Below are 23,398 nucleotides of genomic sequence, written 5' to 3'. Positions count from 1 at the left end.
GTCTCTTTGTGCACAATCTGTAAAAAAATGGGTACACATAGGAAACTAGATTTCTAATGTGTAAAAAAAAACAATGTTGGTTTTGAATAGCCCCCATGTACTCTGCCAATAAGCTCCATTGATACTCTTAAAAGCAAATTAATAGCTCTCTGCTATATTTGTTTTGTACTTTTCAACATAGGGCTGGGCGAAGCCGCTCCATGTCCCCCCAACGTGCGGCCAATTTAGCAGCATTTCAGACGCTCCGTAGTGAAATGACACCAGCGGAGAAGCAGCGACTTTCTGACGATCTGCTGCTTCACAAAGGCCGTGTGTTGTGTTTTAAGAGGACGCAGTGGGGTTTTCTTTCCCACTTTCCTCCTGTGCCTTTCTCTCACTCTGCTTTGAGTGGACCATTTAACTCCTCCCCTTTCCCTTGAGTCTCCAGTACCAAGAAAGGTTTTACTTTTGAGTGCAGACAAGGAATATCTAAAAGAGAAATAATTATTTTTGAATAAAGGGTTATGTTATCATAATGGGCCTAATTGTAGCTACATTATGAAATATTACGAGCCATCGTCCAAACTGAGTTAAAAAATCTAGATTTAATTTTTTGGCCATATTGCCTGAAACAGTGAGTGCGAGTCCATGGCATCAACATTCACTGTCCTGACCACATAAGCAATTGAATGAATGCATTATTTCCTACAGTAAAAAAGGTCCTTATGAGGGCTCCTGAAAATAGTATTTATTTGTATATGTCTGGAAATGAATAGTAAAAACGCATTGCTTTAAATGTGAAACCTACAGTTCTTTATAACCTGTGCATTTGAAGGTCATTGAGTGCGACCATGGTTTTTCAATATCAAGAGGTAGACTTTAGTTTAGCCGCCGCTGATGTCTTTCCGATACTTAGACAGTGCTATCTAATTTGCCCATCCATCCTAATTCTTTTCCAATTCTATGCAGCGAATGAGGTCCCTGGCAATTCCATTTCAGCTGCAGAGGCAAACTGATTGAACTGCTTCTGAAACGCAACTAAGCATTTGTCATTCAGTGAACACGGACAGTAGAAAAGATGCACATGCAAATTTACAGTCATTTCCTGCCACTACTTTTCGACACCTCAGCCTTTATCTTACGTGTTGTTTCGACTGAATTAATGTGTAATTAGTAATGTATGTTTCTGCGTTCAAAACACCACAAGAGGACATAAGGACTACAAGTGCTGGCCCATGGAGTGAAGCAGAATCCACTTTTTGGAGCTTTTTATGTTGTTCCCTCAAAAACCTCTTAACCCTCTCCTGAACCAAGCACATTGTCTACAGTTTGGCTTTACCCAAATCCAAAAGTGTCAAAATAGTGACAAAAACAAGGATGAAAACGCAACAAAAGAGCCACAAAAACATGACATAAATGAGATGAAAACAAGATGAAAACAAAACGAGGATGAAAATGCAACAAAAGAGCGACAAAAAAAGCCACAAAATAGCAACAAAAAAGTGACAAAAACGATGATGAAAGTGCAACAAAAGAGCAACAATATGTTGGAAAATTAAAGCCATCAAATGTGACAAAAACATGGCAACAATGCAAGATCTGCTTAGCTCAGATTTGTAGGTCTTAGCTTTCAAAAGAGGCATTATACTGGCCTGTAGCTATGGGTAAAGCCGGACTGGAGAAAATACACTGGGTTAAGACGTTGTTTTGAGTAATCCCGATGACTTTGGTCTTTCTAATCTTAAGAAACTAAAAACCTCAACATTGAGAAGAGAGAATAATAAGCGGTTACATGCTTTAAACAGTTACAAACTTTGCACAACAGAGAGAAAAAATAAAAATAAATTTGGATTGCTATTCTTCTTGCTACGCTGCTCAGTTCTATGCAAAGCCAACAGCAAATTGACCTGCACTGTGCTTGAAAACAGTCCTGCTGAAGATAGATCACTGAAGACAGAGTCTAATACAAGATTATTTGTTAGAACTCGATTCATGGAGCCGGAACAAAGGAAGGAATAAATCCACAACCGGTAGGCTGTGTGGGCGTCCTCTGGGTGGGCCGCTCTGTTTCTCGTCATGAAAAGCATTATTAAAGTCCGATGGATTCCTCAAAGCGCCGGAGCCGGCTGCCTGGGGAGAGCTCAGCGGGGCGTGGGTTCTAACACTGTGGGCAGAGGAAGGCTGGACGGGACGCCTGCTATTCTAACATGGCAGATGACACGCAAAAAAGGAGCACGGGCTCAGAGAAACAATCCGCTGTTTGTCTGCTGCCGATAACAGCGGACAGCTCAAGTGTGGACAGACTTCACATAGGAGTGGCGACAGATTATTGACCATAATTTCACCGTTCATACTTGGGTTTTGGCACATGCATTAGCTAAAGCTGTGGGGGATTGTCACGCCCATTGCAGCTTTACAAAACAACAAACAACCCATTGTCCTGATATTTTGAGGAAGAGGCATTACAGAATAGTTTGTGTCTTAAAGACCAATCAGGATAGCTCAAAATGTGGAAAAGAGTCTGAACTGCTCTCACTCTAGTGCTCCTGATGGGACACCCCAGCGACAGCAAAGAATGTGATTGTGTTATATAAGACCGCGGAAAAACATTCCCCTTTAAAGGGATCTTTCAGGATTTTTGACATAGGGGCTCATTTCCTAGTTATCCAGAGTGTTGCTGATTTCTGGAGATATTTTTTTTTTGTAATTCATGCAGTTCTTATATTTGAAGAGTTGCAGCTACACTGCATTAAAAACAGTCTTACACACTCCACAGTGCACATGAGGCAAATCACTTATAACTCCAGACTAAGCATATAAATGTCAATAGAATAACTTTTGGAACATAACTGACCTTGCATCACATGAATGATCGCATTTTGAGGGACTATTTTCTAGCAGATCACTCCGCCGCTACGTAGCTTATACAACCACAAAGCTGATGCTGCTCAAATATAAGGTCTTTTAAATGCAAAATGCTAGCTGATATCGTAGTAATGCGCTAGCCTTGCATTAGCCTAGCGCCACAAAACTCTTCAAATATAAGAACTGCTTGAATTACAAAAAATATATATATCTCCAGAAATCAGCAACACTCTGGATAACTAGGACATGAGGCCCTATGTCAATAATCCTGAAATATCCCTTTAAGATGCATTGGCCAAATATAATAGATTCCAAGTTTCCTTAAACCTTCACTGTGGATACTTTAGTGAGCTCCAAAACCACCCACGTTTTTACCAATCATTAGCACCAGCAACACATGAAAAAAAAAGCTTCCTTTTACTGGGACCATTACTTTTCTTGACCTTTTCCGAAAATGTCAAAGTAATCCAACAACTGCTTTTGGGCCATCTTGCTGAGAAACTGTCCACTGAAAGACAATTTATGAAATCCAGTGTAAATTGTTTCCTTCTCCAAATGTTTTTTTCTCTCTCTTTATTTCAAATCCAACTGTCATCACTTTGAAAATCACACATTAAGGCGAGATACTGCAGGTATACGTTTTTATATTTTTAAAAATGAAGCTTTTTTATGGGAAGGATTGAAGCTTATTTGTATAGCGCTTTTCACATGACACACCCAAAGAGTCACCCAAAGCGGTTTAGCGGATGTTAAGCAGTGCTGGTAAGCAACACATGTCGCTACAGATTCCCCTGGGACAGACTGACAGAAATTCAAATTTCACCTTTTCTTTTTATTTATTCAAAACTAAATCAGGCTTTGAATTAGATATTAAAGGAGCAGACCACCGCTTTTCTATACTGAGATATGTTCTTACCTGAGCTTAGACGAGTTGATACATACCTGTCTGGTCTTTGTGTGTGCCCTCAGTCACGCAAAACGACCAAAGATGTTTTTGCATTTAGCCTCTCCCAATTTATTCCTATAGCTCCAAACGGGGGTGAAGTTGGAAGTGACCACGCTCTTCCACGGGCATGTACAAAGACCAGACAGGTATGTATCAACCTGGAGTACTGGTCAGTCATCATAGACTTTGTGGACTGGTGTGAGCGCAACCACCTGTGCTTGAACATCAGTAACATGAAGGAGATGGTGATCGACTTCACGAGGAAGCCACTACCGCACACACCGCTGAACATCCAGGGGGAGGACATTGAGGAGGTGGACAGTTTCAAGTACCTGGGTGTTCACCTCAACAATAAACTGGACTGGTCCCACAACACCAACTCCCTGTACAAGAAGGGCCAAAGTCGCCTCCACCTTCTGAGGAGACTGAGGTCGTTCGGAGTGAGCAGGCCTCTGCTCAGGACTTTTTATGACTCTGTGGTGGCCTCTGCTCTCCACTACGCTGCTGTGTGCTGAGCCCCGAGCAGCACAGAGCGGGACAAGAACAGACTGAACAAGCTGGTCAGGAGGGCCAGCTCCGTCCTGGGCTGCCCCCTGGACTCTGTGGAGGTGGTGAGGGACTGCATGGGACTGTAGAAGAGCTGAGCAGCTCTCTCAGTGGCAGACTGAGACACCCTCAGTGCAGGACGGAGCGCTACCTCAAAGCCTTCATCCCCACTGCTGTCAGACTGTACAATAAGACTGTAAAGTAACATGTGCAATAATCTCTGCATCAGCTGCACTTTATTAACTCTGAGTGATTTTCTTGAACGCCGACTGTAACAAGTGAATTTCTCCTTTGTGAGATCAATAAAGGTTTATCTTAAGCTCAGGTAAGAACATATCTCAGTATGGAAAATGAAAAGACAATTTCCCACATAAATCTATGGAGAAACAGGTGAAAGTTCAGATGTTGAGAGACCAAATTAGCCCAAACTCAAAAAATGTACCTAAAATTTAGTTTCGTCTGCAGTATCTTCTCCTGTATTTTCTTCCTGTATTTCCACTAAAAAACACGGCTTACCAATTATATTTTTTTCCTTTTTAATTTTGCTGTGAAGGTTATTTGGATACTCTCTGAAATTGCTTGCACAGAATGCTTTCTTCCCACGTCATCGTGTGACAGTGTCAAGGCATGAGGCATTTACAGAAGCCTTTTGTTTTTAGAAGCTCTTAGTTTATTAAAGGAGCTGCAGTCGTAAACGCCGGATTGGCACTGTTACTGCCGCTCTGCACGGATGCACTGATTAGGTCTTTTGCTCTTGCATTCGCTGGGATGCACTGTCGAAAAGAATATCTAAATGAACTAAACACAGGAGCACTACCGCATGCCACAATCACATACTGTATGACATAAGCACTCAATTATGCATGAAGGTATGTTTCTGACATTGGAACAACATGGTTACAAGACATAGCCTGTTTGCCAGGGAATGCATTATGAATCAGATGTATTCTTTTTGGAGCTGTTGCTATGGTAAGGTGCAGTCGGCCCAGTCCCGGTGTGCAGTCTCCACGGAAGAAGCGGTGACTTTATTCCTGAGGGTGCGGACTGACAAGGTCACCAGTCTGATTGATGCGTGCTCTACCACAGTCTGTCTGTGTACAGGCTCGGCAACAATCTCCGCTCTTCTCCAGGAGAGGAGTGTGCACCCATGGGACACTTTCTAGCGGGGCTGTCCAAAAGAGAAGGCTGCAGGTTTGGTTGGATGCACGAGGACTGGATTTTTAAGAATGTTCCGGGTGTGATTCCAGGGCCTGGTGGGAGCCTGTTTCGTCATCAATTCAAAAACAAGCAAATAGGCAAATAAATGATATGAAAGAATGAGTCCAATGCAGACGGTGCAGTGGGCAACATTTGTAACATTTTATCCAGTAAATAGAACCAGCATACGATCTGGAATATTCAATAGTGTGTCTTTAAGTTTGAGCACTATGTTTGCTCATCTATCAAAATGCATTAGTCACGGTCACAATCCTCCCATTTGACCCCACACAAAAGCAATGGCAGAAGAAGTGGCCTAACTTTCCATTAGTGCTGCAATAACAAAACTTTTACAGGCAGCATAAAAGCCATTCGTATTCTCTGAAAATGAAAATGTCAATGCTCTTTCCAGCCTGGGGGACAATACATTTGAAAAGCTTTTGTAAGTAGATTTGAATCCAAAACATAGGTATGATGAATATTTTATTCCCCGTGCTGGGGGAATGTGAAACAGATCTGTGAAAAACAAGTTTCTGTTTTCAACAACACCATCATGTGAATGACAAATAAACAACTACATTATTGTTGATTGAAGTAATCAATAGTTTGGACTTGTAACAGGACTCGTCTGGCACTGTGAGACCCAGAGAAATTAGCCATTAGGCTAATGTGCTGAATATTAAGCTGTTATCAAGAAATTACTCTTGATAAATATGATACTATAATAGTGAATGTAAACAGCAACAAACTGAAGATTTTTTTTTCTACTACACCAGTTAAGAACCATCGTTATTGTATGTTTTATTGTCCCAGTAGGGAAATTTGTCCTCTCCATTTGACCTTTCAGTCACTTGGGTGATCTGTGAGGGGGATTGGGGACACATCTTCTTAGGTTTGGTCAAGGTCTTGCAGGCAGGTGTGGCCACTTTTATTTGTTGTCTGTTGACGGGGGAAAGCCGTGCAACCTGCCCGGACATGGGGAGGACATACATGAGAAACACTTTTAATGAATGCTTAGAAAGGCAAGAGTTCAACACCAGAGTGTCAGACTGATGAAGAGGTTTTCCAATCCTCATGGTTGAATTTATATGCTTCATGTTCAATTGGCTTTTATACAATTGCTTGTTATACTGTATTACTCTACATTCTAGTTTCTTTCCTAGCCAAATAGACTTTTCTTTTACTTGGCTATACAGGCCACCTCTGTTGTACAGTGAATGGCGCATATGGAGGTCACGCCTCGTTTAATCGCTGATTAAAATCAGTCATTGTCTTGACTTTTTCCATTAAAAGTGACTGATAGATGAACCGCATTAGTGACTGTGTCAAGGTAATTCATCAAAAGATCTTGTCGCTGTACTCTCAGCTTATATGTTAGCTTCAAGGTTTATTTTTATTATATGTTGTAGTCTCTTGTATAACAACAAAAGCACCTATTCAATATAATTTTCTTTACTTTTTTTATGCCATATGTACTGCCCTGACTGTCAGTCAAACACAGCATGTCTTTGAATGTTCTAAAGCTATATTCATATGCCCTGTGCCCTTTATGTTTTATAACTAAAGTACATTTAACGTAGAAAACAGGTGTAATTCAACTCATAATGACAAAACAAGAAGTAACGCATCAATATAATAGCTGTTCGGGTCAGAATGAATGTGTGGAAGGTGCATGAACTTTTAGATCAAACCACCTCATGACTTCGACAGATGGGGTGTTTTGACATTCATAACATGCATTCATGAAGCGCAACACAAAGCTGTTTCCTCAAAGAATGCCATTAAAGCATGTGTTTATTTATATGCATAAAACTAACTTGAGCTTATTCCCATGCTAATGTTGTCCACCACCCATCTTGAACACACGCTGCACTATGGGCACTATGGCGTAATGAAGACGGATGCGTCCGGCGCTCCGCTTCGACGCCCCATGTCAAAAGTCCTGACACAGATATTTATGGAAGCCTTGTGACTGCTGCTTGGCTCACCCCCACACCGCTTTGACTTCCCTGGCCCACTTTCCTCTTTCAGGTGTGAACAACATGGCCCCCCGGTGAGGCCCGCTGCTGGCTTACCCAAACCCCAGCCCTGCTCGTTACTGCCTCTGCTTTGAAGAGGGTGAGCCCCGATCCAGATGGCGAGGTTATTCAAGGTGAGATGAAAGGACACGTCAAATCAGTGCTGGAAGATAATTGGAGATGGGCTGCCATGCATGTTCTCTGTTACTTTATTCACACCGCGGCTTGATCTCTCGCTGTCAATTACAGCATAATGAGATCAAGTAGTGGGGGGGAGGGGGCGTGGATACAAATCGAAAGGTCTTCAACTCTCAATGACCCTCCACTTTTTGAAAACTTTTGCTGATGCATTTTGAAAACTGAAATAATGCAAAAAAAAAAAAAATCTATCTGGAAATTCATGACAAATCCATAGTGACCTCTGCCAGTCACAAGTTGGGAAGAAGATCTGAGCTGATGAGCCAAAAACTGTAGAAATATTTGTAAAAGCATCTAAGTTTATCATAAGGCCATACAAGCAGAGCCGGTGCTGGCCCTTCTGGGGCCCTAAGCAAAAATCCACACGTGGGCCCTACAGTTTGCATCACATGGTTATTCAACGAAGAGCGAATCCATTTACGGTCAAAAACAGTTCCACTGTGCAGTAGTGCAGGGCAGAAGTGTAACATAGTAACAATAATTCTGGCCCTGGCCCTCTGTGTCAAAACCACTATCAATTAATCAATCTAACTGTATTTATAAAGCGCTTTTCATACCGAAAGGTATCACAAAGTGCTTTACAGATTACAACATTTAAAACAATGCACCTGGGACAACCTCCCATATATATACATTTTATATATTCGGATTAAATACATAGATTAGTCAGTTAAAAGCTAAGCTAAAAAGGTGGGTCTAGCTTGCTCTTAAAAACATGAACGTTCTCTGCATCCCTGAGCTCCTCCTCAGGTCGTTCCAGAGGCGAGGGCCGTCATATTGGAAAGACGCCTCACCATGAGTCTTTTTGTTGACTTTGGGAATAACTAGGAGACCCCTGCCAGAGGAGCGAAGGAGCCGTGAAGGTTCGTAAGGTAAAAGCAGTTCTGAAAGATACAATGAACCAAGACCATTAAGACATTTAAAAACCATTAAAAGAACTTTAAAATCGATCCTGAAACACACGGGGGAGCCAATGCAGCGATTCTAGAACTGGTGTAATGTGGTCCCGCCTCCTGAGCTGCTGAATTTTGTAAAAGTTGTAGACCTGAGATACTCTTTTTGGGAAGACCAGAAAGCAGGGCATTACAGTAGTCGATACGACTGGTGATAAAAGCATGCATTAGCGTCTCCGTGTTGACCCGAGAGAGAATGGGGCGGACTCTGGCTATGTTCTTTAGATTTTAATCTAAAGTCATTTAAAATCTTTAAGAGGGCGGTAACCACTACCACTAAGCCACTGTCAGACTGGGATTCAAGACTACTATTAGTTATTTTCTCCACTTTTTAAAATGTTAATGGCCCATTCTCTCAGTTTCTGAAAGTAACTACATGAGAACTGTGTGGATTCAACTCCCTTTTGAGACCAATAGGCCATGAGCAAGGGCTTTACTCTCGTCTATTTGCCAAACTACTGTCCTGATATACCACCAGAGACAATAAGAAGATAGTTTGAATTAGTGTGCAGGATCGAGTCCGAGCAAACATGAGAGCAGCGCCCGGGAGACGGGAGGCATGCAGCCGTGCAGGAGGCGAGCTGAGCACCGGGAGGCAGACAGTCAAGTGGGGATGCGCACTCGCGCCTTGGGAGTGACAGGGCAAGCCGGTAGGTCTCTCCTGCTCATCTACTTCAGCAGACTGCTCCGTTTTGGTGTTATATGTCGCAAAGTAGGCGGAGAGTGAGTGAGCGCTGTGAGAGAACATGCCGCCGAAACAACGCGTTGATAAATCAGCCAAACAACACCGTATTTGGACTGAGATGCGGGGCCCTTGCCTACTTCTGGTCGCCTTTATTCTCAGCTGCAGTCAGTCCTTCTAGCCCTACAGAATTACAATAACACAAGAAAAGACAGCTCATCTCCTCTGCATGCCTTTGTGACTCAGGCCCCCTCCGCTGGATACGAGCTCAGACGCCAAAAAACATTTGCAGCCAAGAAGAGCAACACAAAAAAAGCATGAAATGTCTTTTACTCAAGACATTTCAGGCTTTTTTTCTTCAAGCTTTTAGAGATATGGATTGATTTATATTATGATGGACGCGTTCCAGGTCAGACACTTGTTCTTTCCTGCCACATCAATCTTTACTAAATCTAATCTAATCCCAAAAAACGTACCCGGAATTGTCTCAGCGTTATCTTTGGCACTGACACTCTGCAAAATAAAAATCAAATCAATCAAAATGTCAATAACTGTTTATTTCTATGGACGAGGTAGTATCACATTCACAACACAAAACAAACAAAGCAGCTCTATTGCACCAGAGGTTTCGTATTGACATCCCAAAAGGCAATTAAGTCAAATATATACTTGAATATATTTGACATTCCCCTGGACCCATTTACCGTAAAAAGTATCATTATTCTGCCATCCTAGTAAGAACCCACAAGTGTTTCCTCATTGGTATTTTATTTGCATGACTTTTCTGAATTAATTATTATATACCGCCCGCTTGATTTAAACTGTAATTATCTAGATACTGACTCGGAGGTAGCGATGCTAAGTGTTTGTGGAAAGCTAATTGATTCCATCAGAAAAGATAACCCAGGTCGCGGTGCTCACAGTTTGCCCGCAGGAGACTGGGCCAGAACATTAATCGGACCACTGTGTCCCAAATCAATAGCCATCAGCGACGTTAAATTAAAAGTAAATTGGTGAATTTCAGTTAATCACAACATTGGAGAACGAGAGGGGAGTAATTTCGTTCATCCATAAGGAGTACTCTTACAAGTACAGAACACAACCAAAGTAGGACAATAAGTTTGGAGGACAACGTGGCTGAGAGGGTCTCGACAGATCATAGAAACAACAGGGCAAAGAGAAAAATAAGCTCAGGGGTCCACCACCTTTTGGATTCAAAGAGCCAATTCCTCGATTATGTGAGGGCCACACCTCCACCTCAGCCCATCAGTGCAGAGCCGCACCTCCATGGCAGCCAATCATCTACCTCGGTCTTGCTTTTAAGCCTCTAGCAATCATGGTTCGTTCGCTTCCCAGCTGTGCTGCGACCCGCCTCCGCCCCATCTCTGCCTCTTCCATCCATGGCTTCAACCTGCTGCAACTTCATGGGTCTTTACCACCTCCAGTGTCCAGGCTCCGGAGAAGAAATCTCTAACTCCAACCTGTCCAACCATACTGACTTCCGTTCTTACATCAATGTCTACCGGCAGGGTCTGATAGTCTATTAATAAATCTTCCTAATTGCTGCTTTTGTCTGTCTGAGTCTATCCAGGTTGAATTGATCTGGTTGAGTTTAGTCCTAATTCAGAGCAGGATCACTCCTAAACCCAGTATTTCTTATTCTTCCAAAGGTGTTTAGCAATAATCTACAACTAACAATAACCATTGATGACCGGAACTTTAAGTGTAGATTCTTTCAAGTCAAATCCGAAACCGCACCAATAGAAAATGTTAGCCCTGTACCTTGAACGATGAGGTGCACTTTGGTGGACTTGGGCTTCTTGTTGGTGAGGATGGAGCAGACGTAGGGCCCCTCGTCATGGACATCCACGTCGAGAATCCTGATGCTGTACTCCGTCACCGCCGTGTTCTCCACCAGCACGACGCGGGGATCCAGGGACCACTTCTCGTTCCCCGCAAACAGAATGGTGGTGCGGTTCAGCCATGCCACTCGAGAGACTTTGCTGTCCACGTTACATCTGGAGGAAAGATGAACGAAAATGGGTTAGGGCTAAATGTTTTGTCCTACATTTGACCCACTAAAAAAAGAAGTAACCGCGATCAGATGGTCAGTAAAGATGAGAGGTACACTGAGTCCGTTTAAAATACTTTTTGTCTATCAGGCCAGGAAAATGCTGTCAGAACTTTCAATTTCCAACATCAAGAAGAAAGTTCAAATTTTTTTTTTCCAGTTTCCAGAGTTTCCTTCTCTATCCAAAAGCCATAACGGCACTCACTTTAAAGCAGTGACAGCAAACTTGAAAGAGCAAGTTCAGCAGACACTGTCTACTACTCTCCTTTTGCTTCAAATTACATGTTCAGCGATACATGTTCAGATTGGGGAACCAATCATCTTTTTTTTCTCTTCTGAAGTGTAATGTATGTTACAGAACATCCACTTTTGCATGAAGACTCAGACATTGGAAGATTGCAAACTCACCCTTACACCAACTGACTACTGTTTATATACCCATATGGGCTTCCATATGGCAAATAATAGAACTGATTGATGTGACGGGGAGGGGAGGGACTTTTACTTTTGGATTTCAAACCAGCTTTTAGAGTTTGAATCAATGACAACATCAGTGAGAGTTGTTTGTTGGACAAATTAGACTAACGGCTGATTGGCAAGAAGTGGACAATGTCGCAGCATGGTGTAAATATGCTCTATTTAATCACTAAAGTTTGTCAAAGTTTGTCAAAACAAAAACTCAATATGGAATGAAGACAAGAATTCACATCATAAAACGTATGCGTTTCATAAGTAAAGTCCTCCATAGGCGTTGTTTCCTTTTACACTCAACCCGTAGCAGTTCAGCACATTTTCCGAAAGTGAGAAAATTCAACCACTCTCTGTTATTGTCAAACATGTATCTTTACTTCATCCCAAACTTGAGAGGACAGCCAGTCAGTTCAGATCTCTCTAACAAACAAAGTGACAACACAATACTGACAATACAAGCCTCCCCATCCTCTGTGACAACTCTTCATCTCTGAACAGCCCAGCAATTTGCCCAAGTATTTGAGCGCTTTCAAACTCACACTGATTCTACAAAGCATCTACTCACACAGGCCAACGGGATATCTTTCTTTTTCATTCCTTCTTTTGAGAGATACACATTCCCGTGAGAACTTTTAGTTTAAAGCATAGCAGGATTAAAGATGCAAAACTCTGGTCAGCAACCTCATGAACTATTCAATATTCAAAGGATTATCTCTGAGCAGCTTCCTTTTGCAAAGTGCTAATGGTTGGAGTGGAGGAAGTTTTTGGGGTAATTCTATCATGTTGCTCCCACAGAATCATCTGGGTACTTTTTTTGTGGGAACACTGCTAAAATATTCATATCTATCTTTTCCTTTCTCTTCCCCCAAATATGTAAAGGCCTGTTCATGTGAGTACTAAGCAGGCAGAGGAAAGCCTGAGGCGGCAATGGGTTTAAATCCACTGGTGGATTGGACCCACCACATGGCTGTATTCCCGTGAGTTGAATACCTACTTTAAAAAAAAAAAAAATCAATAACCCAGCAACATTAGGAAAACATTAAGTTATGCAAAATACAAATGACTTTCTTAAATATTTGACTGCTTTAAGGCTTTGTTGTGTCGCTATGTTATGAGACTTGGCTGTGATTGGTTAAAACATGGTGTGTTGGATTCAATCATCATATCCCACAAAAAATATATTTTTTTATGCAATTTAGAACCCTAACAGCCTGATGTTATATGCACTGCAATGTTAACAATTAACCAACATGACCTTTAAAAGAATCAAGCATAAATGAATGAATACGATTTTATTGCTTAGAAGAAAATATAGACAACATACTGTGGCGTATTCCCCCTTTTGCTGGTCATTCCCTTTACTTTTAATCCATTTAAATCACTTGAATCCACTATCTTAAAGGTGCACTATGTAACTTTTCTATGTGAAAAAAAATCTTAATATTTGTACATATTTGACCTTTAAGCAACTCAGTTGGCTGTATGGGTGCAGCATAGCACATTTGCTTTTCCTCACAGTGGCCTGTTACGAATCCTGAAAACATTTGATCTTGGAGCGTCATACATGCCACTGTGAGGAAAAGCAAATGTGCTATGCTCCACCCATACAGCCACTGAGTCACTTAAAGGTCAAATATGCACTAATATTAAGATCTTTTTTTTTTCACTTAAAAAGTTGCATTGTGCAAATTTGAATGCTGATGATCCTCGTTTGTACACGCTACTTGTTTTGCACATGACCAAACATTTCGTGAATGAACTGTTTGAGCTAGGGAAGGCCAGCCAAGGCAGGTTTATTTGTATGGCACATTTTATGTACATGACAACTCAATGTCAGCTCAGTGTCTAGAGGTCAGGAGCTCAGGCACTTTGGATGTTGTTGGTGTTTAATTAAACTGTATAATTAAAAAGCTTTTAATGGAAACACCATTGTCTCCATCAGCCTGGATCCCGGTCATGGCCTTTCGTATATGTGTGTGCATGACCTTTAAGATGGAAAATGACTTAATTGGAGGGATATATTTTTCAGGCAGGACTTGGTCTGGTTGGTTTCAGAGCTCAGGCATGATCAGTGTTCACTTACAATTAGCAGTGAAAAAGTAGAGTTTAAAAAAAATCAATAAGAGTTAGACATAAGCGCTCACAGAAACGCCCTAATGCATCATCATTTATATAATAATAAAAAAAATAAAGCTTTGGTTATAAAAGAAATTGAATACTTCCGCTGTAAACACCAGCAATGTGTCTCCTCACATCAACAACACCATCGTACAATATGACTTTTTTATCGTTCAAAGAGAAACACAGAAGTATCGTTGGCTCAAAATATATTATTCAAAGCATAAAAGCCAGCCATGCAATTACAAATGCAAGCATGGACTCTGAACATGTTTGTAATTGAGTGCAATCACCACAGTGTTCGGTGAAACACAGCCCAAGCTCCGCATGCTCTGGGCCTCAAACTGCGTGAGCTCCACAGTCAACAATTTACCAACCCGTCTCCAATAAAGAGCGTTGCAGATTGTTGCATGAGATTTAGTACTAAAAATCTGCTGTTTTGCTCTGTCTAACTGTGCCTGCCATGAAACAGCAATATTCTTCATAATACAACATTCTGAAAACAGTAAAAAAATGGAAGATTAAATGGTAAATGGTCTCAACTTATATAGCGCTTTTCCACCTACATTAGGCACTCAAAGCGCTTTACAGCAAGGATCCACTCACCCATTCATACTCTCATTCATACACCAATGTACGCAGACACTGGGGGCAATGTGGGTGAAGTGTCTTGCCCAAGGACACAACGACAGTGTACACTTTCAGGAGGTGGGAATCGAACCCCTGATCTTCCGATCATGAGACGACCTGCTCTACCATCTGCGCCACCGTTAAAGTTATATCTTTCATTGCAGTTAAAACAGGAATGGGAGTTTTGTTGGCCGCTCAAATAAACTATGTAAATGTAAGTGGATTATTTTTCCTTTCCTTTTCTTTCATAAGGTTTTTGCTTCATAATCACGAAATGGCACCTCCATCACACAACATTTCACACAAATTGTCCTGAGCCCTTTGATATTTGACTTTCTGGAGTGCAACTGTAACACCGAGCCTTTCCAGTGCCGTGCCGTGTTTCCCGCTAAATGCAGGAGAATTGTCCATCTTGTTTGTGTTCACCAGCTCCCTGAGTGGGGTTAAGAGAGGTTACTGTCCTGATTCCACGGAGCTCTGTTCAATCACAGACAGTGAAAGCAGACAGGCTGTCCCACTCAGGAAAAAAAAATAAAAATCTAATCTCTATTGTGCAAGGTCTTGCCATCTGTAGGCAGTGGCCAAAACGCATGGATGTGCCAAAGAACATACTCTTACAGAAAAATGAATACTAAGTTAATGCATTCACAGATACTGTATTTTATTACACAGAATATTAACTAATGATATGCTTTTGCCAGCCTTTGTTAACTTTGGGTACACCATAGCCTTAGTGTTCCCAGTGGCATGCCTTATAATTTTATATATCTTGAAAATAATGCTGTCCATGTTATATAAAAGCAGGAACACAATAGTTAAACTTTGATTAAGAAGTATTATGAATCATGTAGTGAACTGTGATCAGCTTTCAAGTCAGACATAATGTTCTCTAATTAATATTCTTGCAATGAATGTAGACTATTAGATGCTTTTAAATTTTAAGAGGTCCTTCAGCCTAAAACGGCCAAAACAATGTGGAGTGACCAAGAGTCAGACCTCAAAATTGTAATAATAGAAAAATATATAATAGTGTGAATGCAGTCCATGAATAGGAGAAAGTGTAAGAACATATTTCCTTTGTCTAGACAACAGTTCCTGGAAGTACTGTCAGGGATATGAGAGTTATTTCACAGCTTGGCAATCCCGAGCCGAAGCCGGTGCCAGTAAGTGAAGACAACATGTTATTTTTTTGTTTCACCAATCACTTCACAGTTAGGGTAATGTATGAAAACTATTAGATAATGTGTTGAAAGAGCCGCACATATCCTTAAACACTCCACATCCCTCCCGTGCTGTTTGACTGTGCATTTGGAGATTGGTGTGGATACGGCGTACAAAGGCGGGGGGCACGTTCACACTGCTCCCGCACGGCTTCAATAGCACCTCTGTTCGGCGAGCATACCGCGAGGAATCAATCATCGACGAGGAAGAGATACCAATTTCTCTGCTGACGGGAGGCTCGCTGGTCCAGAATGTAATGTACACACACACAATACCGGGCAACAAAGTCCTTCGATCACACACACTGTCATGGAATTCTTTGGGCCTTATTCTGGACTGTCCATGCGCTCAGTTATCCAGGCATGTTCCAGCACCAATGGTTTAAAAGATACAAGGTTTCATTCAATTCAAGACCTTTCACCTCCCATTAACCGAGCAAGATTAAGAGAAAATTGCAAAGGCGACAGCAGCTACAATATTCTTTGCAAAAAAGTAACATGTCCTGTAGAATTATGCATCAATGTGGTTTTGCATTTGCAAAGCATGTGATTCTTAACAATTCAAATCTTAGTGTTCTCCAAATGTTAATCCTGGCCATGCTTAAAATTTTAGTCTTGTCTTTCTTGTCTGCAAAACTTGTCAGGAAAGTCATTATGATGTGTTTTTCGAAAATTGTCCCGCCCTACTTCAAATTCAGGTGGATTCGTTCGTTCTGAAGGTAGACTAGATAAATGACACATGCAACTACTAGGGGTGTAACGTTTCAGCTCTCTCACAGTTCGGTTCACGGTGCAAGTGCGATATAAATGGCTAATAAGTTTGAAATAAAATAGCCTAAATTGTTAGGCAGTAGCTTTGTAATTTTATAAATAACAATACAAAACAGAATAGAAAACATAGTGCTCTAAAGTAAAAAAATAAAACAAAACGCAGTGCAGTGTGGACCATGTGCTCGTTAAAAGATAACTTTCAGTTTCACTTTCCATAGGGAGTTAAAACAGCAGCTCATTTGATTTGAGGCGTGTGTTTGGGCTGTTCCTAGACGACATTCTGCTTGTACTTTTTTGGAAACAAAGTTTTGAGGATCTTACGCATTTGTCTGTGCCACCATAGTGCAGTGCACTGGCTCTATACTTTACCGCAGCCTGGCCATGATCAGCAGGAGAAATCTTTGCAAAGGCACGCAGATTTCATGTGTTTTTGAGAATGTAACTTTGCCTGCAGCCTTCAATTTAGCGGTACGTGATGATGCACTCTGTTTAGTGGCACACACGTCTGACACGCGCCACAGAGCTTAAATATTAAGAAATTTAGACTCAAACTTGCACCATCACTTTAGTACAGTTCATATCGTCAGATTTCTGCACCCCAGAAACTACTGCTGTGTATCTAAATTACCATCAAATTCAATGCTAATATCAAATCTAATTTATCCACACAAGCAGAACTTCTCTAAAAATTACATCAAATGACTTCAAGAAAGAGCATATGTAGTATTATCTTTCATCTAATCCAGAGGTGAGCAAACTGAGCGGAATGTGGCCTGCCTAGCCTGCAAAACATGATAAGACTTGTTTTGCTCTATCTAACTGTGCAGGCCATGAAACAACAAAATGTTCTACTATACAAAATTCTGACAATAGTAAAGGAATGGAAGATTAAAGTTATATCTTTCATGAAACGTGCTGGCCAACAAAAAAAGGAATGGAGGATTGTTTGCACTGCCAAGATATTTAACCACATAACTGCTGCTGTTGTGTTGCTTTTTTTAATGTGATTAGACAATTTCAATTGATTTAACAACTGTACTTGTAAGAAACACCCCAAACTGCAAGTGGTCCTGCCCTCCTTGCAAATTCAAAAACCAAATATGGCCCTTGCATCAAACGGTTTGCCCATTCCAGACCTAATCCTTGTCAGAGCAATGTGAACTGGTCATATTGTACACCTGTGTGGGTAATGGCTGAGGTGACTTGCCCATGGACTCCTAGTTCTTGAGTGATGTGCACTGATCGATGTTCACTCTAGAGCTTGGTACTAGGTCCTTGGATCAGTATCAATGTATTATGACAAATGTAGCTTTTGGATTATGAACTGTGAACTAGAGGGGACGGCACTGAATGATTGTAATGTCTGTAAATAGGAAATGGTGACTGGACTGAAACAGAATGAAATGTAGTGATTGGTGAGGTGCTGTGTGGTTGACTTTGTGATTGACCGTGAGAATAATGCATTGTCATACTGTATATTGTTATTTTTTTTCTCTGTAACCATGGACTACAAATGGAAACTAGCTATTTAGCTATAATCTGCTGCAGCACATCTCTGTCTCTATGAGCTTAATGTTTCTGTGTGTTGTCTCTTTAATAAAGATTAAAGTAAAGTGCCTTCATGACGCCAAACAGGACAAACAATGATGGTGATGTAAGAATTCCATAATGTTTGCCTTTTCCTTCTTTCCTTTTTGCGATATGTCAATGTGAACATAATCCACTGTTAGTTGTGAAAGATGAGGATGTTGATAGATTAGATGCTCTATAAATACATAATAGATTTCATACTAAATAGCCACATCACAAGATATATTGCTTTTAAAAAGATACTATCAGGTCATCCTACAATACTGAAAGTAATTTAGATCTGCATAAACTGAATATCTATTATGACACAATCCTCAATACCTGTCTAAAACAGAAAACCCTTCCATCGCGTATTTCAACAAGCTAAATAGGACGGCAGACCCAGGGGAAAGCATATTACGGGTGATATGTGAGTGTAGTATGTCGGTGAGAAGTGGGTGCACATAGGCAGGTACGCAGCCTTCCCAACGTGTTACTTTCATCCCGCCTCACGAGGTGGAGAAATCTTCTTTAACAAGCTCCTTCTTGTGGGCCTCTTTGGTTGATCAATCTGACAGCATTGTTCCCCCATCCCAGACACCTCGCTGACAAGGTGGGCACATTAGATCTCCAAATCTTTACATCACGCGCCAGACAGGCCTTCAAATTGGCTGCACTTGTCTATGGTGGTGGTGGGCGGGGGGCATAGCTGACAGTCGGAGCGCTTGTCTGGATCGCTCTCAAGAATGGCGACTGGGTGGGTGGGCGTGGGCGGGGGGTGTCTGGTCGTTGGAGGTTGGTGATAGAGCTTCAAGCTGTGTGTCAAATGAAGCCCTTGATGCCGACTGTGGCGCGCGAGGCCATCAGTGGTGACTTATTGATCATTAATGTGACAATGCCGCATTCGTCATCTGCGATCACTGTTCTGGGTGTGATTTGCTGTGTCCCCCCGGGCCACTTTTCATCTTTCAATTTCTTCAAAACACTTAACGGAACGGGAATGGTTGTGGCATTAATTTGCTTTTATTTATCCATCTCCTTTGGTTTGAATCCACAACCGTGCGCGGCCTTTCAGTGTTCATTTGCATACCTTTGACTCGGCGGGTCTTTTTCTATCAACGTGCAAGCATGAAGAGTGAACTAATCAGGTACGCGTGGCCATGACCTTATTGTTGTGTTGTTATGTGTTGATCATCGTCTTGAGCTTTATTTAGGGAAGTCCAGCTTCTATTTTAGAGTTTTGGTCCCAGAGAGGTCCCTACTGTACATGTTTTTAATGATAGGGAAAACCTGAGCTTAGTGGTTCAGAGGCACATTTCCAGCAACCATCATTCCAGTGTGCTAATGGTACCTTGTGTTAGCTAATCGTGTTAAAGGCTAATTGATGATTAGAAAACCCTCCTTCAATGATGTGATGTGATTAAAACTGGCCTTCCTTTAAGCTAGTCGAGTATCTTGAGCATCAGCATTTCTGCGTTATAATGATTACAATCTCAAAATGGCCAGGAATTTTTATTTGCTTTTGTCTGAAACTCCACAGTTTTTTCTTGTTCTGAGAAAGGAGATATCATGGAAAACATTTTCATTAGAGGTCGACCGATATAGGTTTGTCTAAAACTGATGTTGATGCAGATTTTTTGGGGCTTTTCAATTTTGACCATTATCTTTTTTTACCAATATTATGTATACTTGGCCACTCCAGCAGTGGCATATTGTATTTGATCACTTTAGGTTAGCTTTGATTAGTTGCTGCTATGATTAGCATACTGTTTCTAGCTGCAACATTTTGCGAGATGATCCAAAAATACAATTGCGCCGGTTAAACCTGCTCAGCACTTGGATTGTCCAGGTTCTCGGCTTCAAAATGACATGCTGCATGTCCATATTCACTGAGGTTTAGTGAAACTTGTATTCAACCAGGTTGTAGCCAATCAAGGGTCTAGGGAGTTGTTGGAGGACTCATCTCAAAGCCCGGACTTCGCTCTTTCCAATGCAAAAGAAATGGGAAGTCTCTACCACTTTGGGTCCCGGAGATATCGGCGCTAGATCGGCCAATAGCCAATATTGTAAAATTTCCAAATAATATTGGCCCAATACATCAGCCGACCTCTAATTTTCATAAACTTGTCTGGCTAGTGAACGGTAGTGTACCTATAACCTTGCTGACCCATCTGTCCATTACAATGAATCCTCCAATAAGAAAATACACATTGTGTCGTTGACTTGCTCACTGACATCGGCAATACGTCCGGCATTCTTGGATTCTTTTGACATTTTTTAGAGCAGGGGCTTCACTGCTTACGTGGCTACTTCACAACTATGAAAGTAGTGAGCTCAAATAAGCTCAAGATCCTTAGACCGTTTCTGCTGTCTCCAAGCCAAGCTCACTCACACCTCAGCTTACTGGTGTTCACCTCTCATCTATCATTATCCCATTCCTGTCCTTTCACCTGCTTCTTACAGTTAGGCCACGCGCAGACAAAGCATGCAGTCTGTCCAAACAGAACAGTCCCTTCTCTACGTCTGTACATGCGCAGCCTCACCACTTGTTTGGCCCCGGTGAAAAACAGTTCAGATGGCACTTCATATCTTAACCGATCTGCCACTACATTACTTGGAGGGAATAAGTAACCATGACAGAAATTGTCACCAAAAATACAGCGCTACACAAGGTGTTTTTAAACTGAAATATTTCCTCTCAAACTTCGGAGGGTGTTTTTTTTTTCCCCCTCGGAACATAAGCATCTCCTTTTAGCTCTTGAAGTGTGGCGAAATACCCAGAATGACAATCACATGCAGACTGTCAACACAGGACTCAAAAGTACAATGCTTTATTTTCCAAACCCCACTTTTATTTCATATTCAGCACAGCGTGTCACATTAATATTTCAGGTAGCAGACGCCAAAAAAAAAAAAGTAACTGGGAGAATGGTTGCTTTCTCAGCAGCATTCAATAAAGTAATACATCTCTAGTAAAGCCCTTGCCGTTGGGGAGTGAGCGCAAAAAAAAAAAAAAAAGCCATGGAAAATAGCAGCGTGAGTGAGACAGTTTGGTGATCCAGTTTGCAGACAGGGCCCGGAGGTAGAACACTACACAGGGGCCCGTGTCATAAGTGGATAAAAATACCTAATACAGCTTCTCTGCCTCCCACCAGTGCCCACCAATTCAATACAAGAGCCTCCAGGAGATCCTTGTGTGTTTGGGGAATATGTCATATACCGTGGGTGCCAAATAAAAGTTTTAAAACAATTTTTGTCATAATTTATCTCAATAGATTTCAGGGTGCGTGAGGGCTGTGGCAGTAAGTGGCTTGTGTAGTCTGGTTGAACAAGGGCTTCAAGCTTCAGAGTTAAATGCTGCCAAAACGAGTAGTTACAATGTTCTTATTGTTTTTAAATTAGAAATGAAAAAAACATCTAATAACTATACTAATAACTGGCAAAAGATATTTCATTTTAAATTGGCACGGCTTAAATGGAATTATGACGCATTAAGCAGTTTAAAGTGGACATAATCATGCATTATTAAGGCTTAAAAATAGGAAGGAAGCTCATTTTGGCTGCGTGTATCCACAATCTTGTCCTTTCGGTCAGTACCCAGATCTCATGACCATAGGTGAGTGTGGGAACGTAGATCGATTGGCAAATTGAGAGCATTGTGCATATCTTCTTTGGATACATTAAGCAGTTGATTTGACCTTAAATCAAGAACAAAATGCAACCGATGGCTCCAAAATCCTTCAGCCACACTGACAGAATGAATGAAAGTACATGGTTAAATGCATTGCCGTGTTGGCTCACTTGTCTTGACAAAATTAAATACGTGTTTACGACCTTATCTCAACTCATTACGAGCTCTAAATGTTAAGTTTCATGGCATACTTGACATGTTTGGTCTCAGAACTCAAAAAACTATTTTTTGGCACTCCGAGTCTCAAACCCATTAACATTATTCCTTGTTTATGTTGTGAAAATGGCAGGTTTCCTTTCTTTCGGTTCAGTCAAAGCTTGTTCTGCCTTGCTATATACTGTTAAGTGCACAGCATGTGAAGGAAGCTTAACAGCAACAAAAAGCCTCGACACAAAGTGAACACCCTCAGTAAAGATCAACACGCTACACTGCCCCAAATGTCAGCACCTATGAAAATTCCCATTTACCCTGCCGGGCCTATGCCAAGTGTGAAATTAGCATGTCTTTAGCATTCTCTTCAAAAGCTGCTGGGAAAAATGTGTCAGAGAAAAGAAGGTTAGGACACCGAGACTTGCTGCACGACCGGTGACAAAGGATTCATATTAAAGACAGATTATTGTTTTGGGCCAGCACAATGGGCGAGTGCCCTTCACTCCGGTGGACCACACGGGATGAATGGCATTACTCATACTGTCATTTCTCAGGGCCAGTGAAGGGGTCACAGGAGACAGCAGCATGGGGAATCCACTTCTATCACAGCGCTCCATCAAAGTCCCGGCGCGGATCTGAAATGTCCCCCAGGAAGCGTGTGACGGACATGTAAAATAGGGAATGTATTTCTGATGGTTAGCCACTGTTGACCTCACGCTTTCGATCACAGCTAATTATGGAGAATGAGCTGTATGCAATTTTAATTTGGCTTCAGCGGCTGAATAGTTTGTTAAGCGTTTTCAAAAGGCTGATACTTCATTTACATTTAAATTGGTTGTAAACAAGAGAGTGAGTTTTGAATATTGCCAAAGATGTGAGGATATATTAGTGCTGCAAATAATATAAAATATAAAGAAAAAACAATACACTCTTCTGTATTATGCTTTAGATAATATTTGAAACTTGAGGGTAATTCAGTCAAAGGTCTACGCCCGAGATTCTGCTGGAAAAAAAAAAGTTTCACTACAATGAGCCCCATGCTGCTTGGTATTGAAAATGTGGACCCCGTTATCAAAAAGACAAAAAACCTCTGGCATGTTAAACATCCAACTTTCAAATACAACCTGACAATTCTGTGTGAATAAAACAGAAAGAACAAAAGATAAAAACTTGTGACCTATATTATAAATACTAATACATTGAAATTCATTATAAGTTAATTGCAGACACAGCAGCAGCAAATTCACCTGAGCGACATTGAGGGTTATAACTTATTCAGCTCCCTGATGGCAATTCCTGTGCACATAAAAGCTATACATTTAC

General features: G+C 41.3%; 1 protein-coding gene across 2 annotated transcripts in view; it reads right to left on the bottom strand.

Annotated features, from left to right (window-relative positions):
- opcml (opioid binding protein/cell adhesion molecule-like) overlaps positions 1–23,398 on the bottom strand; it is a 409,365-nt gene that overhangs the window by 101,738 nt on the left and 284,229 nt on the right. For both annotated transcript variants that reach the window (XM_079565687.1, XM_079565686.1), the window contains one exon: positions 11,167–11,402. In XM_079565687.1, the coding sequence (XP_079421813.1) occupies positions 11,167–11,402 (236 nt within the window). The remainder of the gene's footprint in view (positions 1–11,166; positions 11,403–23,398) is intronic.

Source organism: Gobius niger (assembly GCF_951799975.1).
Source record: "Gobius niger genome assembly, chromosome: 11".
Classification (NCBI taxonomy): domain Eukaryota; kingdom Metazoa; phylum Chordata; class Actinopteri; order Gobiiformes; family Gobiidae; genus Gobius; species Gobius niger.
The sequence above is the reverse complement of the archived record's forward strand: the minus strand, read 5'-3'. Positions and strand labels throughout refer to the sequence as shown.